We start from the raw sequence: 21,029 nt of genomic DNA on the forward strand, positions 1-21,029 counted from the left end.
GTAAAATACATCTCCATTTTAAGATTAACTTGATGAATTATGATTTAAAAACATAAATGCAAGAATTTCATAATATACTGTAATTATCTGAATCAGCATGTATACAGCACTGATGACCGAAGAGGAAAAATAACAACCCCATACCTGCACATAAGAAACACACACACACACACACACATCTACAAATGGACATATGTTTCAAATCTGATTCTAATATATATCCTATAATATTTTCTCCATGGGAAAACATCTCTTCCCACAAGAGCCCTTGTGTAACACATATCTTAATGTCACACACATCAAGTGATATTTGTCCAGCAGTGAACTCTTAAAGCTTAAGTCCATTGAACATTTATAAAATAAAAGCAATACTAATGTTGACGCATATTGAATATTGTGTTGTCAGTGAAAAATATATTGTGCCCTTATAAACATCACAGCTCTGCATACCTGATATTTGTTAATGTGTAGGCTACACTTAAAAATACTCATTTAAAATACTAAGTAATCAACTTCATGAATTCAAGTAGTTATCTTCCTCCCTGCCATGTGGCTGGTTAGAATGACTCGGCTTAAGGTATGGCTGCAGCTGAGCTATCATGATCTGGACACAGCGAGCCTTTCTCTCCATGATATCCACCAGTTTGTGGACATATTCCCCAAATGCCTGTTGAGAGATAGCGAGAAACAGAGTGGGGACAATTTAAATTAATTTTAAAATGTAGTTCACAAAAAGGAAGGAGCAAACAAATGTGGCTTTGATTAATTCTGACCATATCAGGTTGCTTGCACAGAAAAGTCCCCTCTTTACGACATAAAGCTTCCGTCTCTTCGAGCTGCTCCCAATGGGCCTGGACAACACACCACCTAAAGTTGGATTGGATTAGAAAAACAAAATACTTCATTGAAGCTATTAAACTCTAGGTTTTTTTTTAATCCATTATCGTGAACTACACCACAGGTTTTCTAACTCTGTCACCAAAGAGTTCAGTATGATTTCTGTATCATGTCTGCAGGGTTATCATGTGATCAGATTTCAATATCACCGAAACACAGTTGGGTATTATCCTTATTTGTAGATTAATACTTGTGGTGTCTCAATATGAGCTGCACTTGCTTCTCAAACGCTCATTTAGGATGATTATGGAAATAACATTGTGACATTCCTGGTACTTACTGCCCTTGATCCAAATCTTCCAGGGTAGACAGATTGATTATGGGTGTGATTTTCTGATTGCTGGTGCTCTCTTGACCATTTGATTCTATAGGACCGTTTTGTTGGAGTGAGATGTTTGAGTTGCTGGGATGATTTGAATGTACTGTGTGACACTGCTTTGGCACTGTGTTCAACTGGCCCAAAACACTGTCTGACTGTGGTGTTGAAATGGAAAAAGCAAGTTTGCTGAGCATATAGCGTGCATATTCTGGTGGCACATCGGTGTCACCATATGTCATTCGATTGTGTGAACCGGATGAACTCGTGTTTCCAGACTGCTGGACAGAGGATGAGATGGACTGCATGACAGAAGTTTGTGTAGAACCACATTTAGAGGTTTTAAGTGGGGATGCAGGAGGTATGTAGCCCAGGACGTCAATAGCTGGCGTAGTTTGGGGTTTCTGATTGTTCTGATTGTTCTGATTGTTCTCTTGATCCTGGAGAGAGACCAGCATAACCTCAGGGATGGGAGGCTTCATCATACCTGGACAAAATAAAAATAAAAAGTTCACATACTAGTTCTTAAGGACTAGTTAGTCCACACACAAACACACACAGAACTTATATTTACCTATTCCACAATGGTCACATGTGGCACAACACATGCCTTTTATTTGCTCAGTGTGACTTGTAGCTGTCATGGTGTCAGAGGTGAGAGGGCAGACAGTCTTTGCCTTTGGCAGCTCCACTAAAATTGTCCTCGCCATCTCCTCATATGTGAGTCGTTCTTTTACTACTTCCCTCCTGTCATCTTCTCCCCTTTCAATCTCAAGTGGACACAGTGAGGTGTTTTTCTGTTCCCCTTGGAGCAGGGAGGCTGTGGCGGTCTGTTGGTCCACTTGAAGCACGGAGATGCTAATGGGGTCAATGGTGTAACTGAGAGAATCTGCAGTCACTTCTTGAGGTAAAACAGACCTTTTGGCTTTGACCTCTTGGTGGATGTGTATCATTGTGTAAGCTGGACTTTCAGATAATATGTTAAGGGGCACAGCGGAAATTTTACAACAACTCCGTGTGATGGGAGAAGTGAGCGGTAATGTGGCCGATTGAGAATTTGAAAAGTCTGTTCTATTGGCGTGAGCTGCAAACCGTTGTTGCTTCTCTCTATAGCTGCTTGATGGCACTCCATGTTGAGCAATTTGCAATGGCAGAGGTGTGATGTTTGAGGGGCATCGGGTATGATTAAACTTAAGAGAGAGATCACTGAGTTTATTAGGGGTCAGGAGTGAGTTGGTATGTTCACAGGCTGGGGAGAGGGGTCGTTCTGCTGGAGCTCGTTGATGGGATGACTCAGCTGGAAGGTGGTTAAAGAGGCTCTTGCTGTCAATGCTGCTGTGGGTGGACGGTAAACCGTAGCCATCCGCTCCTTCTCGCTCCTCAGTACTCCACACTCCATCAGCTGGGACAACTGAGGGATCTGTTTCTTCCCCACCCACTTCTCTCCTCTCTTCTGAGTCACAGTTGTACACCACTAAGGCCTCAACATCAGCTGGCATTGCACCTGTCATCCTGTTTGCCCGCTCTGTCTCTAATGTTGGAGCCCACCTCCTCTCTCTTCTTCCTTCCATCCCAACTGGCCTCCACTCTTCCCCTCTTACCCTTACCTCTCCTTCACCTGTTTCCTTCTGTGACCTCTTCTCGTGTTTACCCCTGTCTTGTCCAAATATTGCCTCAGTTCCTTTCCTAGATAACCTCCGCTTTTCACCAACACCACCTGAGCCAACGTGACCAACCTCATCCTTATTTTTACTGTGGCTTGGGGATGTTTCAGTTTGTAAGCAAATCTCTCCACTGGGGAAGAAAGAAGACTTTTTAGTGTTACAATCGGCCCTAACCTCAACCCTAGCTCTGTATGCATCTAAAACGTCCTCCAAACCCGGATACATTCGGTCAGAAACTGAGAAGCGGGAAGAGTGCTGGAGAGAAGAACAGGAAGATGGAGCGACAGAAGAAGATAGAGAGGCCTGATTAGAAGAAGAAAAAGTAGAGGGTGAGAAGAGATGGACAGATGAAGAAGCTGATGAGGGTATAAACTGCTGCAGTTGCTGGTGATACTGTCTCAGATGCCTCTCCCTCTCCGTATTCCTTTCATTACCTTTTTGTATACCTCTTTCTCTTAGCCTTTCTACTTCACTACTTGTGTCTCTACTTTCCACTTGTCTTCCCTGTTCTATCCATCTTCTTTCCTCCTTTCTTTCCCCTTTCAAAGTGCTTTGCTGATTATCTTTTTCTCTGTGGTTGAATCCAGATTCCTTCTGTACCTTCCTCAAGAGAATCTGCTCGTCTGTTGCTTGTCCCAAGACCAGCCCTGCAATGACCTGTTTTTCACCATCTGAGTGGCCTAGACAGCCAGTTACTTCATACCTTTCTCTTCTTCTACCTTCCCTCCCACCTGCTCTCTTCCTAGCATCACCTATTCCCAGCAAACCTCTGACTGGTGTAATGTGTTCAAGTCCAATCCCCTTTCTTGTGCTTGGACTTGTTTCCTCTCCCCACCTGCTGTTTTTGGGTGTGGAGCAGAGAATTGAACCCCCCGCGGTCAATCTCGTGGTAGGTGTGGTGAGGCTAAAATCCTCTCTTTGTCGCCCTAACTTTGGCTTTTTAGGGGGACTTTTCCCTCTGGTGCTAACAATGTTGCCTCCGCTGCTGCTGCTGCTGTTGGACAGGTTACATTTGGGGGAGTGTATCGTCTTGCCCCTTCTTCCTCTTCTCAGGCCTATTTCTCCCCTCAACTCCTTCACCCTATGAAAAATCAAGAATAAAATCTCAAACAGCAGTCACTGATGATTGTCTCTTCAGTCCCTGACACTATCAAAATTATTTCAAAAAAAGGACTGGATAAGTTGTAAACAATGGCATCAAGATGAAAACAGAAACTTTGTATTAAAAATATTCTACTATTTTAAGTTTCCACGATTTAAAGTATGATGAATGAAATCCATTAGGGCTCTAAGAAAAACAACAAAGATTTTCCAGCAACAAATACCCCATGCACACTAATTGTATACACTTACCGGTCGGCGTATCTCAGTGTATTTAGTGTGTGCTCAGTTGCCAAGTGACCAGGTGAAATGTTGGCAATCATGCATGTCATTGAGTCTCCAACAAACGAGTCTTTCAAAACCTAGAAAGGAGGCAATGTCGTCCAAAACACAGGAGAGTTTATTGATCAAACTGGGCAAAAACATCAAATACACATCGTATCACCAATACACACTCACAACAGAACCACTGAAAATCAGCCAGTGGCAAAAGTCTTAGTACCTGAGTAAGTTTGCTTTGTCTGAAAGGTGTGTGGGACTGCTCTTGATCAAGGGACCGGATACATTCTTTGAGCTAAGGAAAAACAAACTTACAAATGAGAAAATATATAAAATCCTTTAATACCTTCTTCAATATATTTGACTCTATGTGTGATCTCTGAGTGTCTGTATGTGTGTGTGTGTATGTGTGTGTGTGTGTGTGTGTGTGTGTGTAGCTTACAGCCAACAGACTCTGGTTGATCTCAGCTCCCTCCATACGACTCTGCCTGTCTGGTTCTTTGGTATCTGATGCCCTCTCACTTCCTGCTAGGTCCACAAACCACATTCTACAGGCACAAACACCTTTCTTAGTTCATTCATTTTACACTAATACTACTGGGCTTACCCAATCTACTATACAATAGCCATAGTAGTGCTTTGAGTAGAAAAGAAAACCCGTCAGAAAGTTTGTAAACCATAATAAGCCGACAATAGAATAAAACACATGTAGTCACTCACCTACCAGCAATCTGCTGGTTTGTATCTCTTAGCTGAATCTGAAGCAAGGCATGGGAACGAGAGGAGAGGGGATTCACGCCACTCATTCCTTGTGTGCGTTCTTCTGTGCCCTGTGAAATCACCTTTATAAGGGCAATGAAGAATGTGGAAGGGAGACATGGGAAAGAGAGAGACTGTTCAATGAAGAAATCATAGAAATATTTAGGGAAATACAACAGAAGAAAACTTCTAAGTACCTAAAAGTATGCAATCAAGTGTTTCTTGTGACAACAAATATAGATTTAAAGGCACAGTGTGTCGGATTTGTTGGCATCTAGCTGCGTGGTTGCAGAATGCAACCAAGTGAATACCCCTCTGCTCACTCCCTTCTTTCCAAGACCGCGGTGATATGAGCCACCGAGTGCAAAATCTTCAAAAGGCTTTAGACTCACTCAGAGGCCATCCTTACAATTATAACACCTGCAACAGAAGTTACAGGGCAGCTAGAAGTACCACTGTTTTGCACTCTGCGACTCATGTTACTGCTGTTTTTACAAGCATGTCACAAGAACTACGGTGGCCTTCAGGTAATGTAAAAACACGAAAGCATCTCTCTAGCCAGTGTTGTGTTTGTCTATTCTGGGCTACTGCAGGAACATGGCAGTGCTACATGGCGGACTCCGGGAAGAGGTCCTGCTCCCTATATATGAAGGGCTCAGTCTAAGCCAGTGGTTCTCAACCTTTTTTCAGTGATGTACCCTGTGAAATATGTTTTCAGCCAAGTAGCCCCTAACCAGCGCATAGCATTTTTGGTTGAAAAAAAGATCATCAGTGTCTGATTTATTAAACTGTCAACACTGAAGATTGCATGGTTTAGGATAATGAAATTAAGCCGACTGAATATAAAATTGAGTTTATGAACTTACACTTGTATTTTATTGAATATTTAATAAATAACTATTTTTCAAGGATTTTTGAATGGATGCGAATTTGAAATACATATTTTTAAAATCTCACGTACCCCCTGGAGTGCCTTCACGTACCCCCAGGGGTACACGTACCCCCATTTGAGAACCACTGGTCTAAGCTAACAAAAACACAACGATTCATAGTCTCCTAATCCAGCTCTTAACTACATAGCATGGACAAGAGGATATTGGTAAAGAAAGGGGGAAACCTCCAACAGTGAGCTGACTGAGTCCACTCTGATGTCACGCAGCCCAACAATGTGAACCACCTTTTGTCCATCCTCCCTGGGAAACAACCTAATGAAGGAAGAAATAAAAATAGAGAGAGAAGAAATCAAAAAAGCAGAAAATCAAGGTTTCTCATACATCCAAGTAATAAGAAGAGGTTTACTTTGATGATGATGTTATCAAAAATGTATCATGTCTGTGGGAAAACTGACACATCTGTTTTTGATCAATTACTATCCGGTTATCTTTTCATCTATTTTGAAAAGCAACTCCACCTCAAACATTCTTAAACTCTTTTAGCACAAACACACACCTTTTTCTGTGATCCAACAGGTCATACAGCTGACCACAGTAGATTTCAAAGAAACTGACATACACCAGCAAGGGTGAGTGCATATGAGCGGTGGAGAGGTAAGCAAAGATGTCCCGGACTGCCAGTGCGTACAACCCTGGTCTCACAGGAGAACCCAACATGGTGTGAGTCTTCCCTGCACCTGTCTGGCCATATGCAAAGCAGGTGGCCTTACCTCTACGGAAAACACACAAAACAAATAAAGATAGCTAGAGAGCACAGATTCGTAGAAACACAAAGCCAAAAAAGCATGTACACTAAGCCCCACAATTGACTCATTTGGACTTCAGTGCATTTGAAAATAAAGGGTGGTAGGTCAATGCTAACCTACCCATTGAGCATGTGCAGTACCAGAGGATATGCTGTTCTTCGATACACATCCTCGTTGGAGCTCTCCGCCCCAAAAACCTGGTCAAAGTAGAACTTGTGCTGCAGGGACAGAAGAGAAGTGGCAAGGCAATAAATAAACAAAACAACAGCACGATGATCTGACAAGGTGACCTTATACACAATTCCAGTATTTAATTGTGAAAAACATTACTTAAAGTGGCAAGCTCAGATTTTCATTGAAATGAATGTCTGTTAAGTCACAATCGAAGTAGATGACACAAAGGTGATAGAGCCTATGGCCCACTAATGCAAGTATTGCAATATTTACATATTTGCAGTATTACCAACTAAGTGTCTCGGGTAACATTCCTGCGGGGGAAAATGCTGTTTCACAGTTTTTATACATTGTAGACACACAAAAAATGGAAATATGCACACAATTCTGAAAACATCATGGATCAACAAAAAGACTCCATACTGCTAAACTGAGCACAAATCCCTTGTTTCTACTCAAATGGAAATTCTAAGTTAACCAGGATGGAAATCTTAAGGATTGCCACTCTCACGTCATCATAGTTTGATGATAATGTGTGTTTATTTGGAGACACTTCTATATTTAGTTGTACCAACCGTATTGATACAACACCGTTTCAGAAAAAACATTGATCTGTCACTGTCTCCTCTCTAGACGTTATATCTACCTGTAGTTTGTACTGTGAGAGATCCACAGCCTCTTTATTTTCATGGACAATCACACACTCTCCACTCGGAGTTGTTACAACATCTGCCTCTCCTCTCCTGCACTCTTTGTGTGTCAGAGGTCTTTTCCTCAGACACACACTGATCCGTTGCCCTCCTAGTTGCCTGCAACACACACACGCACACACCCCAATACAGACAATTAAAGTCAGGATGATCATGTGCAAAGGAAACAATGTTCATATGCAAAAGAAGAGACACAACCACATAAAGAATGCAATTTCCTATTTGACAAAGACATTGTGCAGGCATAGGAAACCTTTACCTAAGTGTTGTAGCCATTTTGGATACTTTATATTACTTTCTGTATGTCTTTCATGTGTTCAATAAATGTATTGAACATACTGTGTCTTCACTAAGATGCAAATTTGCAAGTAGGGAGTTACCCGTGAAGACAACACAAACCACTGCCACTTACTTTTTGTTTGGAGCAGGAGGGGAACTCAGTGGTAGTCCATAGTTGTAGCCAGCTGTTCTCTTTGATTCATAAACAGGTGTTGGCTTAACCGTGTGTTCAGTAGCCATGTTACTGCTCATTTCGGTGTCGAGTTTTTCCTTCCAAGAGAATCCTTTTCTCACTTTGTGCCCAACTGGTTTGTTGCTAAACCTACTATGGAAATCTGGCCTGTGGTTGTTCTTCCCTTTGCAGCCACTTCCAGTGTCAAGCTGCACAGGTATGGCTGATCCTTTGCCCTGGCCTGCCACATTATTTCTTTTATGACTTGTGCAGACATGAACAGTATCTTCTGGACAAGAAAATAGATGATCCATGGTTTCACAACTGAAATCAAGCCGCCTGCGAACGTGTGACGGTTTGGAAAAACTTGTTGCATTTAGCTTACTCACAGCAGCACCCTTCTCATCGTCATCATCGCATACATTGTCGTCAGGATCTACACAACCATCATAAGTAAAGCTACTATCTGCTCCAGGGTAGCCTTCATCACCACCATCAGCATCGTAATCTGCATCATCATCCTCATATTCAAGGTCAAGAGTTTTCACCATTTTGACCAGATGGAAGAGCCGAGTCCTGTCCTCCATAGAGCGGATTCCCAGGATGGGATAGTCCTCCATGGTCAGCACCGAAAGGTGGGCTGCACGATGAACACCGAACGAGGTAAACCTGAAGGACAGGAAACAGGAAGAAAGATGGTCTGAGGAGGGAACAGGACAATTGTGAGTTTGGATGTGATGTGAGTGAGCTTACCTGGCATAGTGACTCTGTAGCCCGACAGCCCTCAGACACTCATAAAGGCAAAGTGGCATTTCCTCACCTTCCTTTTCTCTCTCTTTTTCTTTTACTTCTCTCCGCTTATACCCTGGCAGTGGCAGACATGTTGCTTTAGTCTCTTCGTCGGTTAATCACACAAAGCAAAGGCGTGCAAGAAATGACTGCAGGCTACGACAACAGTTTAAACAAACAGAAATAAACTCACGACAACTACAAATTTGAATCGCAGCTACACAAGCACCATACACTGCTTTTTCCAAGTGCCTTGCTGTTTTCTCTTCCTCAGTGATTCCTGTCACAGACTGAAGGCCAATGGTCTGGTCGGTCACAGTGGCATTACTACCACGCCGCACAGTTGTTGTGTCAAGCAAAGCGCACAACACTGGTATGATGCTGACATTTGACACTTTGTCTGGATGAAGCCATGGCAGCACAGTGCAACCATGTGACACATTTATGTGTCTTAGCAAATATGGTAAATATAGCAGACACATGCAACTGTTGCTTCCTAGACTACAGGCGATTGGCTGGCAGCAGTCCTGCCCTATGTCACTTGAATGAGGCCTTCTTCATATGCATGCATATTATGAAACAGTACACTGCGCCAAATCATCCCCCTCCCTGAGGTCTACATTTCCTCCGGGGTGTGCCACAGTCCTTACAGCAAACACCTGTTGGGATTTGAGTGTCAGCGACTGTTCATTCTGCAAATTAAATTACAAGAAGACGACCCGCAGAGCAGTATTAATTTACACTTAAGACCAGCTTAGCCAGAGAGTATGAAGTAAAGGGATAGTGGGTTGTTGATCTGTCCATAGCAGAGATGGTCTGTTGTTACAAACAACAAACCGACACCTCAAAATAAAGGAAATTATTGTCAAATAAAAATGAACATTCTACATCATTAGATGATGAAGTGCTTGTGCTTCACAAATAGTTTTATGTATGAAATGACAAACTGTAAAGCTGATGAGTTTCTCCAAATGCCAAGAAAAAATAGAAAACGTACCTTAATCACTCCAGACTCTTAAGCAACTTTTGACAAATGAGTGAACACGACGGTTTATCTGAACAAGCAGGAACTGACAACATGCATTAATGTTCCACAAAGTTAGTAGCGTGAGTAGTATCACTATTTCCGTACACAAAGTAGGTCTCCATAGCGATGAAAACGGTGTGAGGACGGCGCTTTCTTTTCAAGCTGCACAGACAGGTCTTGATTGGCAGACTCAGTGGCAGAAGTTAGGTTGCGATAATATATCTGGTTTCAGAAGGACAGCCGGTCAAATTACGCTCACTTCAGCATGAAAGAGATATAATCCCTTAGAGGGCTTAATGCCCACCAACAACCCTGCTAAGACAAAAAGCCTTCTCAGACTAAACCATTGGTATATTTGCCCCACTGGCTTTACAACAGACTGCATGGAGAGTAATGCACTACTAATAGACATATATTTTATGGGCTCATTAATGATAAAACACATGGATTATTATTGTTATTAAGCTATTTATAGTTTATATTTATAAGCTATTTCGCACATTATTTAGCTAAAGTATTGCATATAGAGCATCGTATAGACAACATGGCTACACCCATGCTCTGTACATTACAATACATTTTAAGCTGACAAATTGGTTTCCCCTAAGAAAAATAAAGATAAAAACAATCTGCATAGACAGATAGATGTCACGTAAATAGTAATAACAGTACAATAACAGTTTTATTTGTTGTATTATCTTCATAATTTACCCTCATGGGTCCCAGGTCTCTGCGATAACCCTATATAGTATATTGGTCAACTTTATAGGCCTACTTTAACTGTATATTACAGCCTATACCTCACCAGCAAATGCATTCATACCTTGTGCATTCTTGGCAAACTCTCAGATGGCGATTTAGTTAAACAATGTCGAGTCATAAAGGGGAAGGACGCCTTGGAATCTCGTTCATCAGACCTTGTTTCACTGCGGACAACATTGGACGTAACACACAACATTGGCTCTTCCTCAAACTAGACTGCTCTGACACATGGCTCACTTTGAAACGCAGACGACGTTTGGTTTGCATTTTTTAAATTTGATACATGTCCAAATAAACATGTTATATTTAATGCAGATACAGCACTAGGACATGAATGGATACATAATTATTAACACGTAAGAAGCCGCATTAAAGAGGAAACTACTCGTGCATTGCTTATTGATTACTTTCCGAATTCTTCGAAAATACAAGCTTTCAATGTAAAGAAACATTTGGACTGGGGAGGAAGATAGAGATGGCAGGTTGCAGGTTGCAGGCGCTTTAAACCAGTCTATCCCAGGAGAAACAGAGTGCGCCACAGATAATCTGGAATATCGCTATCGTGAAAAAGTTCGTAGACCGCAATATGAAACAAATTCTGATGAATAAAACGTTTCTTGGCATTTATATTTCTCCCCCCCCCCCCCTCCCTCTTTTGTTTGTATCTCAATCACCAACTCACATTTGTTTCTGATAAATGAAGGGTTGCTGTTTGTAAATTACTACCTTTAAGCAATATATTGGTGCACCTAAAACGGTGTGTTTCTTTCCTCCCCTCCTTCTTAACTTTTTATTCATGCAGCATCTCATCTCCAAAATAAAAGTAGAGGAAATGAAAGAAGCAGATGTTCATCTGGAACACCTTTCAGCCACATTCTGTATTTTCTATTCATCAGTGTATTACAGATTGGGATTCACAGGTCAGCATCTTAACCCGTTTCAGTGACAGAGATATTATTTGGACAAACACAAAACCTGTGCCTTGTTCTTTTCATGTGAATTGCATTGCAGGTGAATTAAGTCAAATAGGTTTGCATGAAAACAACATTCATTACTATCTATGTTGCTATTAATAATCATGTCCTCACAACAAAAATTAATTTTGAATTATATTCTTATTCATACCAGGAAACCTGCTGTGAGAAGTGATCAACATGTCTTCTGAGGAAGAAACTTCTCAGAATTCCTCTTCTTCCTCCCCTCCCCCTCCCTCTTCCTCCTCCTCACCTCCACCTGCCTCCCACTTCATCGGGATGAAGGAGGACATTGTCAAGGCCGGGCGCGTGACCAAGATGGTGAATGGATGCAGAGATATACTGGTTCTGCACCACCAGGGGCAGCTTCATGCAATGGACACACGCTGCTACCGTAAGCTCTGTTTCTGTTGGTGTTGACATATGCAGGAAGCTATAATTGTACAGCATGTCCTCACCTTTAGTTGTCCTGTTGAAACATTGATGATGACATTTATTGTCGTATTATATTTTCAAGTGTGGAATTTACTTTCTGCAATGGCTCATCACACTGAGGCCTATAAGGACACTTGTTTTTCCACTGACAGATTCAGGTGGTGCATTACAGTATGGAGACATTGAGGTAAGTTTTTTTTTAAATTGCAGTAAAGTAGCCATTTAATGCTTATAATATTTTGTGTCAGTTTGTTGCAATGGCCTTGTTCAATCTTTCCTGTGTATAAAAATATATATTTTAAAAGTTTTCTCATAAGACTTCCTCTATCGCTGCTTCAGTCTTATCTCTCTTATCACCTTCATGCTGTGCCAACATCAGGAGTTTAATGGGCGGCTGTGTATCGTCTGTCCGTGGCACAAGTACAAGATCACACTAGCAGAAGGGGAAGGGCTTTACCAAGCTGTGGATGATCCTACAGCCAAACCCCTGAGAACACACTGGCGCTCCAAGGGTGTCAAACAGAGGATTCACAAGCTCACTGAGGTCAACGGGAATGTATACGTAACACTGAACGACTCTAGTGAGGCCATAGAGTCAGACGTCTACCAGACTGAGAGATATAGGACTGACTTGCTGAAGACCCAGCCAAAACCCATGGCCAAGAAATAAGAAGTTTTGTTGTATTTTATTGGAAAGCATATCAAACCCCTTCAGAATCCGTTTGTCACAATAATAATTTTCAAAAAACTGTGACCAAGTGTGTGAGCCAATAAGCCTGTAAGGTTTATATGAGTCAATCTATGATGTATAATGTATGAATCCCTGTAGTAAGATATATATATATATATATATATATATATTCTACATATATATCTGCAGTTGCAGGGTGTGTATCATTTCAGTGCTGATTTTTGTGCTTCAATTGGACATCCTTAGAGTTTTGTGCTGTTTACTGTTACTGTGCTCTTGCTCTGATGAACACTGTTTGTTTTAGCAAGATCAGAAAACACAACTGAAGACATTGAACAAATATTGTGGTTTCTAATTATTAAATGGTTAAAATAAACTGTTTATTTTTGGGAGACAAAAAGGATGATTATTTTTATGTTCCATTGTCACGATAAGTGATATGAGACTTATTATGATGCCAGTGTGTCATTTGTCATTATATACACAGCTAAGTTCTTTTAAACACAGTTCAACAAAAGTGTAAAATTATAGATAATTACGATGCTGATTTTACGACGAAAATATTAGATCAGCTTGTAAAATATGAAGCATTGGTATATGAAACTACCAAACAGTACATAGTTGTCCAAATTACCTCAAACTTGACCAACTACAACAGTAAAATGCTACTTCCACATCATTGTTTTAGTAACTACAATCAATGATGAATATCACAATCACAGTGGTTGTTTGTCTGCATCACAAATACTTACTTTTCATACTTAAAATACATTTTGCTGATCATACTTCTGTTGATTTACTTACCTCAGATTTTGAATGCAGGATGCGTTTTACCTGTAGTTGAGTATTTTTGTATTAAGTATTAACAGAAGATATCTGAATGTTTCTAATCAGTTCAGGCTAAGTGAGTGAAAACAAATGTGTGAGTGTACCGTGGATGTGAATTTACGCCACAGCGCAACGGCCACTAGGTGGCAGCAGTGCACCACGTGATACCAATAAGAGCAGTAGAAGAAGAACAACATAGCAGCAGCGGGCTACTATCAACGGAACTGGCTTTATTTTTCACAAGTGTCAGTGTTTACTGAATAATAAATTGCCAGATTAGCCAGACCTTGAAGTGTGCATCGTTTTTGGATGGTGTTTAAACTTTCGAATCAAAGGTGGACGCTAACAGAAGATAAAGCTCCAGGACAACAACAGTTATCACTTTTTGGTCTCTCTTGGTTTCAAGTATCTTTGCCGTGATGGCATCAGGTATGTCTCGCTTTAGTCCGACTGATGCAGATAATAAAGTTATTTCACAATTTTGTAACAGTTAAAGTGTTTCCAACATTTCCTCAGAGGAAGAAATCAATTTGCTGGTCATCGTTGTGGACGTAAACCCGGTGTGGTGGGGGCAGCAAGCTCAACGTGAGACAGAGGTAGTGCTGTGAAGTCTTTCTGTGGATGGTTTTCAGATTGTAGGTTTTTTTAAATGTGGCTGCGGCTAAATACACCGTCCCCTGTCCTCTTGTCTCCTCTCAGCTCAGCTTGTCGCAGTGTCTGGATGCAGTGATGGTTTTGGGCAACTCCCACCTGGCCATGGGCAGGACGAACAAGCTGGCCGTCATCGCCAGCCACTGTGAGGACAGGTAACCTGATAGAGCAGTTCCCTGTGGTGAACACAAACAGAAAGCAGTGTCTAGTTGGGGCCCCTTGTCACATTTCAGAGGTCTCGAGTTGTTAGCAACACACACCAGAGAGTTCATCTTTAAACCTCTCGGATGGTGTCATGTCAATTATAATTTGTATTCAGTATTTCACAAAAAATAAAGATTCCGGCCCAAAGTCCATAAATGAACACACTTGTGCAGCAAAACGCTCTTTTCTTATTTCCTACCCCAAAAATCCCCTCACAGATTGATGTTGTGGCCCCTTTGAATGGTGCTCGACCACTAAGGTCTGCACTACCCAACAGTGTTTAAAACGGTTAAAACTAGCTCCACCTCGACCGGCTACAACAGCTAACTACTGCTGACAAATGAATGCATTAACAATCAAAGACTGTCATTCATAATCATATCACTCATGGGCCATTTATCTGCAGAAGCAGCACTTTTACTTGTTTACTATTTCTTACGTAGTGAAGTATTTCTACATCGCTGTATTGGTACTTTTACTTACTACGGTCGGAGTACTTCTTCCGCCACTGTCCCTTTCTAGGATTGAAGGGCCGACTGTCTTGATGAACGTCATGCTTTGCTCCTGTCACTTGTATTTTATGTACATCTCTCTAACTTACTTTGTTTCAGTCACTTTCTGTATCCCGGTAAGAGCTGGAGAGCGGGGGACAGCGGTGGGGATGATGCATACTCCAGTGGGGATGGAAAGTATGAACTCCTGTCAGTCGCTAATAACCTTATTGCTGAAGAGATCAGGAAGGTAATGTCAAAAAGTAAGTACAAGTCTTTTACTGTGTGGGTAAAATGTACATCAAATACATACAGTACAGTAGATTTAAGTACATGGGCTTTCTCAACATACCCAAACGTTTGGTAGCTGTCTTTGCAGTTCATGTGTTGTATTTCTAGCTTCATTTTCAGGTGTTTAATGAAGCTGTGTGGAGTATTGGTGACTCCTTAAAATGTACAATGCGTCTTATGTGATTACAGCTGAAGTGAGAGGAAATTCAACGGATACTTTGTTGGCTGGAACCCTTGCCAAAGCTCTCTGCTGTATCCTTTAAATAACAACAACACTATGAACAGTTGTATCATTTATGACATTCTGTACACAGCAATGAGTGTGGGTGACGGAGAGGTGGAGGTGCTTTGCAAATTCCTTAATCCTTTAATATTCAGATGTTTACAGGGTCTCAAAGGAGTTTGAAGGTTGTAAAATGTTTTTTAATAAGCTTAATGATGCTCTTTATGGGTCCCTGTCATTGGCAGCCCACTGCTCCCTATATACAGGGATTGGTCAAATGCAGAGACAAATTTCCCCCTTAAAGGGATAAAGATAGTTTACATTCTATTCTATTCAATACTTATTAATGCCGCCTTTTCTTTTTTTTAGCTGGACAGGAGATAAAATCAAGAATATTGGTAAGCTCTGAATGGTCTAATTTCACAAGTGCTTTTGTTTTATTGCGTGACTTTGAACACAGCCTCTGTGTTTCATCTGTTAGGTTATAAAAGCAGCCGAGGACTGCCCCCGCCAGTACATGAACTTCATGAATGTCGTTTTCGCTGCCCAAAAGCAGGTACAATCACTGATCCTGCTCGTGTTTTCTGTCCCGTTTACTTTTTGAATAACTGTGATATTTTTTAAATACTAAATCAATTAGTTTTGTATTTTAAAACAGAACATCCTGATCGATGCCTGTGTGTTGGACTCGGACTCAGGTCTCCTTCAGCAGGTATATTTTTTTGACTTTGTTAGGACATTGACAATACTGTAGTTTCATACGACAACCTGGACCCATGTTGTATTTTTTACCTTTTTCGATGTTTGTTTTGTAGGCTTGCGATATAACTGGAGGATTGTACCTCAAGATACCACAGAAAGTTGCCCTGGCACAATACCTTTTGGTGAGAGTGCGATACAGATGTTCACATTTCTGAGAGTATCTTGCAGCTCATCGGCTGCTGTGTTGTTGACGACGGTGTTTTATGGACAGTGGGTGTTCCTGCCGGACTCTGATCAGCGTTCACAGCTGGTGCTGCCACCGCCTGCACACGTGGACTACAGAGCTGCATGTTTCTGCCACCGTAACCTCATTGAGATCGGTTATGTGTGCTCAGTCTGTCTGTCAAGTAAGCTCGATTCCCAGTTCAAAAGAAAGAAATGCATAACCTCAATCGTTATATTACTGGCAAAAGCTGCAGCTACAGTATGATTTTGTGGTGACGCTTTGTCCCGTCTTCTCTCATTCAAGTATTCTGCAACTTCAGCCCCATCTGCACAACTTGCGAGTAAGTCTTTGAAATAATATACACTGTATATTAAACCTCTTTCCTCTGAACACTGTTTACATACTGTACATCTGGAACCACACAATGTGATTTAATCTTCACTTTGTCTGCACTAACATGATCGAATATATTTGTCTTTTTAGGACTGCCTTCAAAATCCAACTCCCACACATGGTCAAGCCAAAAAAGAAGAAACTCAAGCAGCCTTCCTGATTGTTACGCTAATGTAGTGAATTTAGTTTGTTTCCCTTTTTTGATGAGCAGATTGTACCATTTAGTTTGGTGTACCGGTATATATTTGTAACAAACTTCACATACGTAGGCTGATTACTTAGCTGCTCTCAAAATAATAGTTCCTGTCTCATGTCAAGAGATTGAAGTTCATCTCAACCTGACAAATATGTCTTCTTTGTAGAAACAAATTGTTTTCGTCAATAAGTGCACATGCAGATATGTAACGTGTGCAACAATACGTATGTATTCAACATTCTCTCATGAGTCTCAATTTGTGTGATTGTTTTGTTCATATTGATAGAAACAACTGGAACAGAAGTTTAGCTGTTTATGTTTAGTAAAGATAATTCACTCAGCCTGATGTAAATGGAGTTATTGCTTCTTTCTTTTTTTTAAATTGATTTTATAAAAAAATAAAACATGTTCTTAGAAATGTTTGTCACACACCTTTTGTTTGCCTTTGTCACCAGTGTGGACTTTCTAACATACATAGCTGTGCAGATTCAGTCTTTTAGCTAAATGACGTGTTGAGGTGGAAACATTTGACTGAATGAGTTCAGTGAAAAGCTGTATTAAACCAAGAACATGCTTTCAAGTTCACTACTCAAAACTAAATAACATGTAAGGATATGTGAATTAGAGTGGTAATTATTTTTGGTGTAATGATCCATCATCTTACCAAGATTTGCTGCTCTTGCATAACAAGATGGATGTTTTATCCAAGAGTTGAAAATAAGATTTTATTGATGATTGTAGCAACGTTCATATTTTTACAAAGTCTCCAATCATTGATTTTCAGTGTCTGTCCACTTTGTAATGACATCCTAAATTAAGCCTTTGTATCTCTGGTGGTAATCGCACACGAGATAAAGATGAATTGCAATAACATTCGCTGAGTGAAAGCATGCTCCTGAGAGAAACATTTAATTGTTAGAAGATACAAGATTTGAATCAGTGTAGTTGAATGTAGCATTGCTTATTCAGCTGTTATTCAATAAACTCAGCATGGCAAGTATTGTGACACTTTATTTTCATCTACACCATTCTGAAGTCTGCCCTTCTATAAAGAAAATAGTACCAGTTCAAAATATAGAGAAATGAAACGGGTGAGAAATGTCTGCAGTGTGTACAAAGTCAGTTTGAAAGCATCCAGGGGTCACATGAGACGAGGAAGGGGTTCACGATTGAAATTCTGCATAATGTCATGTTGATCATTGCTGGATTGGAACAATGTTGCATCTGAAAAAAACAAGAACAGACTAGTGACTGATGTGAACCACGTCACACCTGCCAATCATGCATCTGATGTGCACTGATGAAAATCACTGCCGCTCGTCAAAGTAAATATATATGCAAGAGAGACATATTTGCCCAGCTCACTAGGAGCTTTTCAGCAGCTTTGCTCCTGTGGGCTTCACAGCTTTCTTTGTTTCTCAATATCAGCGTATCAACTAGACTCATATATGTGCCAATCCATATACATGACTTGGATAGTGTCTGTACTCACCCCAGCAGACCTCTGCCTGACCATCGCTGTGGAGTCAGGCTCATCTGAGCTTTCTGGCCGTCCCGGATGACTGTGACGCGCAATGGCTTCTGTACAAAGACATGATATTGCAGTTTACGCCACAGGTATTAAGTGTGTGTTAGAAAAGGTAACCTATGAATGGGCAATGTGAACAAAATGGATATAAAAGGTGATTTCCAGAATATTTCTTCTAATTCTAACAGGTCTGATAGGTATGAAAAACAAAAGGTGTAAATGATGTCAGGAACTTACACCTTCACTGTGTTGAACCACAGAAGCAATATTCTGGAGGTTCTGAAAGTTCTCCGTGTTCACAGAACCGAACTCGATGACTTCATCACCAACCCGGACGCCCTTATGAAAGAAACGACACATTTAATATTGTCTCTGGAACAAAAACAAGTACGTTTCAATTAAGTCTCAAATAATGGTTCATCTGAAACAACTATCAGGTACAAAAGCGTATTCCACACATCACTCACAGCCCCACAGGCCGGTGAGCCTTGTGTCACAGCATCCACCCGTGCAAAGGGAGGGGGAAGAGTGACCTGTTGCTCCATCGCCTGCTCCATCGCCTCCTCCGTCACCTCCTCCTGGTCTCCAGCGCCATCCTGTTCCCGCTTGGCCTTCTCCCGAGCATGCAGCCTGTGTAGGGCTTCTTCTATCTCCTCCATGATGGCCTTGTGATCGTTCTGCAGGCCTGAAAGACAAAGCAGTACCTTGAACATCTTAAATTGATACAATGACATACTATATTGTATACTGTAAGTATCATCTCCAAAAGTGATATCAGTATCAGTGCAAACTTAATTAATTGCCAATATTTTGCCCGTCGTTGTACTGGCATCATATGATGTATTCTTCTGACAGTGTGTCTTGATAAACATTTACATTTAGATGACGAAATGATCTGAAAATCGTTAATTGTTTTCGTTCAACGTGTAAACTACTACATTTTGGTGTCACATATATGCACTATGTGGGAAAAATAACCTTTTTGGACCTACATTTAAATATCTTTATTTAAAACATGTATGCATGCACATTAGTTTGTAAAGAAGTATGTTTGATTGTCTAGAGACTTATTTTGTTCTTGCCCAACATTGTGCAGCTAGACCACTTATGATCAGGCAATACCCTGCTATAGTGTGGAGATGATAATTATGACAATAGTTGTTTTTACTTTACTATCTATTGATAATTACAGAAATGGACACAGCAACATAATATGAGAGCAAGGAACATGATCAGGCAGTTAGGATCGTTTGACAGATAATTAGGAGGTCAGGGGTCACTCAGCAGAGTAACGAGTGTGTGTGTGTGAGTCTGTTTGTTTGCATGTCAGTAGATGAAGACGGGTAAATGACACATTCAAATGTGTGCTTCCTTATAGGAGAATATTTGTCTGCTGAATGACACTGACTCAGTGGATGAAGAGGAAGATGAAGTGGCGGAGGTTCCACGCCTATCCTGGTGGAGAACATGCCACTATGCTTTCTACAATGCTTACCCAGAACATCAGGGTCTTTCCAGATGTGACACACACACACATTACTCTGCTGACTGACCCCTGACCTCATTGTCTCTCAAACTACCCTAACTGCCTGATCATTTTCGTCTCGCTCATAACATGTTCTTGTGTCCATTTCCAAAATGTGGTGAAATATTTTTTACCCCCCAAAATAAAAAGTAATGCCACATAGAGGGTGAACATGTGGTAACTGGATGTTGAACAACAGACAACGTTACTCAGAGGTCCCCGACTACCAGAGAAGACACCAGAAACAACCACCACGCCGCCGCTTACATGAAATACTGTGTCTCGCTGTCCTGATCTGATAGACATCAACATCTGCTCGGGGGAAGCCCTCTCCGTCCACCAACACACCTTCTACTCCGACCCCTTGCTGTAAACATGAAGTAACGTGAACGTTAGAGAAAGCCATGTTTACTACATTAACACTAAGTTAATGGCTGTATCCGTGGGTTAGCTTTGAGCTGCGTGTGCGTCTCACTAACAGACTTACGTCTTCCAACACGTCGTAATAAGCCTTTATCTGCTCTTCAATTTCATCTTTCGTTTTAACGAGGTTTTTTACATCATCCATTGTTGTTTCCGACTTTCCAGCACTGTTTTCTCCCGTCATCTTCATGGTTGCACGTACATCCGGGATCTAACCTCCAACGTCATAGGTGGTGTTCTTCTTCGTGGTCTTCTTTGTGGAAGGTTTACGTCAGTGTACGCACTTTACTGCCCCCAGCTGGTCTTTTTGATTTGATTTGATTTATTTGTATAAAACAATGTAAATACATGTATAAATATAAAAATACAAATAATACAAATAAATACATTAAAAAATACAGGGTGACACAAAAAAGCGAAAAACACTTGTTTCCATTGTGGCCCACAGAAGGGAAAAAACACAGACAAACATGACGACTTTTTAAATTAAAAAGAAATTTAAAAAATGATACTAATAATAAATAAATTGGTTGTTATCTTGACGGGCCATTTCATGGTAAAAAAATTGCTTAACCCTGATTTTAAAAACCGGTTTAGAATCGCTGGCCTTGATGTGACTA

The 21,029-nt window shown here is 40.9% G+C and overlaps 5 protein-coding genes across 5 annotated transcripts; 2 read left to right on the forward strand and 3 right to left on the reverse strand.

Moving 5' to 3' along the window:
• Nucleotides 1–382: 382 nt before the first annotated feature.
• Nucleotides 383–1,947, reverse strand: LOC306778458 (uncharacterized protein). The gene is made up of 4 exons (XM_079269953.1): nucleotides 1,788–1,947; nucleotides 1,178–1,700; nucleotides 774–867; nucleotides 383–667 (listed from the first exon to the last, which is right to left on the reverse strand). Exons 1-4 carry the CDS (start codon nucleotides 1,921–1,923, stop codon nucleotides 515–517), a joined length of 906 nt encoding a protein of 301 aa, XP_079126079.1. The 5' UTR covers nucleotides 1,924–1,947; the 3' UTR covers nucleotides 383–514.
• Nucleotides 1,948–2,435: 488 nt separating this feature from the next.
• LOC306779053 (kinesin-like protein KIF24) lies at nucleotides 2,436–9,156 on the reverse strand (the record flags this gene model as incomplete). The annotated part of the gene is made up of 15 exons (XM_079270789.1): nucleotides 9,069–9,156; nucleotides 8,804–8,915; nucleotides 8,440–8,719; nucleotides 8,173–8,339; nucleotides 7,536–7,698; nucleotides 6,836–6,933; nucleotides 6,466–6,681; nucleotides 6,134–6,221; nucleotides 4,978–5,099; nucleotides 4,700–4,805; nucleotides 4,481–4,552; nucleotides 4,231–4,340; nucleotides 3,809–3,958; nucleotides 2,821–3,007; nucleotides 2,436–2,666 (listed from the first exon to the last, which is right to left on the reverse strand). The coding sequence occupies exons 2-15, from the start codon at nucleotides 8,860–8,862 to the stop codon at nucleotides 2,436–2,438; spliced, it is 2,049 nt and encodes a 682-aa protein (XP_079126915.1). The 5' UTR covers nucleotides 8,863–8,915; nucleotides 9,069–9,156.
• A 2,381-nt stretch (nucleotides 9,157–11,537) lies between these two features.
• On the forward strand, nucleotides 11,538–12,741 carry LOC306778500 (Rieske domain-containing protein-like). The gene is made up of 4 exons (XM_079270007.1): nucleotides 11,538–11,639; nucleotides 11,757–11,996; nucleotides 12,190–12,224; nucleotides 12,417–12,741. The coding sequence occupies exons 2-4, from the start codon at nucleotides 11,783–11,785 to the stop codon at nucleotides 12,705–12,707; spliced, it is 540 nt and encodes a 179-aa protein (XP_079126133.1). The 5' UTR covers nucleotides 11,538–11,639; nucleotides 11,757–11,782; the 3' UTR covers nucleotides 12,708–12,741.
• A 1,007-nt stretch (nucleotides 12,742–13,748) lies between these two features.
• Nucleotides 13,749–17,355, forward strand: gtf2h3 (general transcription factor IIH, polypeptide 3). The gene is made up of 13 exons (XM_079270238.1): nucleotides 13,749–13,985; nucleotides 14,073–14,152; nucleotides 14,256–14,362; nucleotides 15,023–15,165; nucleotides 15,383–15,445; nucleotides 15,572–15,601; nucleotides 15,786–15,814; nucleotides 15,898–15,972; nucleotides 16,075–16,128; nucleotides 16,232–16,300; nucleotides 16,390–16,525; nucleotides 16,648–16,684; nucleotides 16,828–17,355. The coding sequence occupies exons 1-13, from the start codon at nucleotides 13,976–13,978 to the stop codon at nucleotides 16,895–16,897; spliced, it is 903 nt and encodes a 300-aa protein (XP_079126364.1). The 5' UTR covers nucleotides 13,749–13,975; the 3' UTR covers nucleotides 16,898–17,355.
• Nucleotides 17,356–17,926: 571 nt separating this feature from the next.
• psmd9 (proteasome 26S subunit, non-ATPase 9) lies at nucleotides 17,927–20,620 on the reverse strand. The gene is made up of 6 exons (XM_079269475.1): nucleotides 20,474–20,620; nucleotides 20,254–20,353; nucleotides 18,929–19,146; nucleotides 18,699–18,800; nucleotides 18,426–18,514; nucleotides 17,927–18,157 (listed from the first exon to the last, which is right to left on the reverse strand). Exons 1-6 carry the CDS (start codon nucleotides 20,597–20,599, stop codon nucleotides 18,130–18,132), a joined length of 663 nt encoding a protein of 220 aa, XP_079125601.1. The 5' UTR covers nucleotides 20,600–20,620; the 3' UTR covers nucleotides 17,927–18,129.
• Between the last annotated feature and the right edge of the window lie 409 nt (nucleotides 20,621–21,029).

The sequence above is a fragment of the Melanostigma gelatinosum genome (assembly GCF_949748355.1).
Source record: "Melanostigma gelatinosum genome assembly, chromosome: 6".
Classification (NCBI taxonomy): domain Eukaryota; kingdom Metazoa; phylum Chordata; class Actinopteri; order Perciformes; family Zoarcidae; genus Melanostigma; species Melanostigma gelatinosum.

Coding starts and splice junctions, on each gene's coding strand:
- gtf2h3 (XM_079270238.1), top strand. Junction 15,446..15,571: donor CCTTGCCAAAGCTCTCTGCT/GTATCCTTTAAA, acceptor TTTAATATTCAG/ATGTTTACAGGGTCTCAAAG. Junction 16,685..16,827: donor CCCATCTGCACAACTTGCGA/GTAAGTCTTTGA, acceptor TTGTCTTTTTAG/GACTGCCTTCAAAATCCAAC.
- LOC306778458 (XM_079269953.1), bottom strand. CDS start 1,923: ATGGCGAGGACAATTTTAGTGGAGCTGCCAAAGGCAAAGACTGTCTGC. Junction 1,701..1,787: donor ATGTGACCATTGTGGAATAG/GTAAATATAAGT, acceptor TATTTTGTCCAG/GTATGATGAAGCCTCCCATC. Junction 668..773: donor TGTGCAAGCAACCTGATATG/GTCAGAATTAAT, acceptor ATCTCTCAACAG/GCATTTGGGGAATATGTCCA.
- LOC306778500 (XM_079270007.1), top strand. CDS start 11,783: ATGTCTTCTGAGGAAGAAACTTCTCAGAATTCCTCTTCTTCCTCCCCT. Junction 11,997..12,189: donor AATGGACACACGCTGCTACC/GTAAGCTCTGTT, acceptor TTCCACTGACAG/ATTCAGGTGGTGCATTACAG. Junction 12,225..12,416: donor TACAGTATGGAGACATTGAG/GTAAGTTTTTTT, acceptor TGCCAACATCAG/GAGTTTAATGGGCGGCTGTG.
- psmd9 (XM_079269475.1), bottom strand. CDS start 20,599: ATGAAGATGACGGGAGAAAACAGTGCTGGAAAGTCGGAAACAACAATG. Junction 20,354..20,473: donor ATTACGACGTGTTGGAAGAC/GTAAGTCTGTTA, acceptor TCATGTTTACAG/CAAGGGGTCGGAGTAGAAGG. Junction 18,801..18,928: donor GCTCACCGGCCTGTGGGGCT/GTGAGTGATGTG, acceptor TTCTTTCATAAG/GGCGTCCGGGTTGGTGATGA.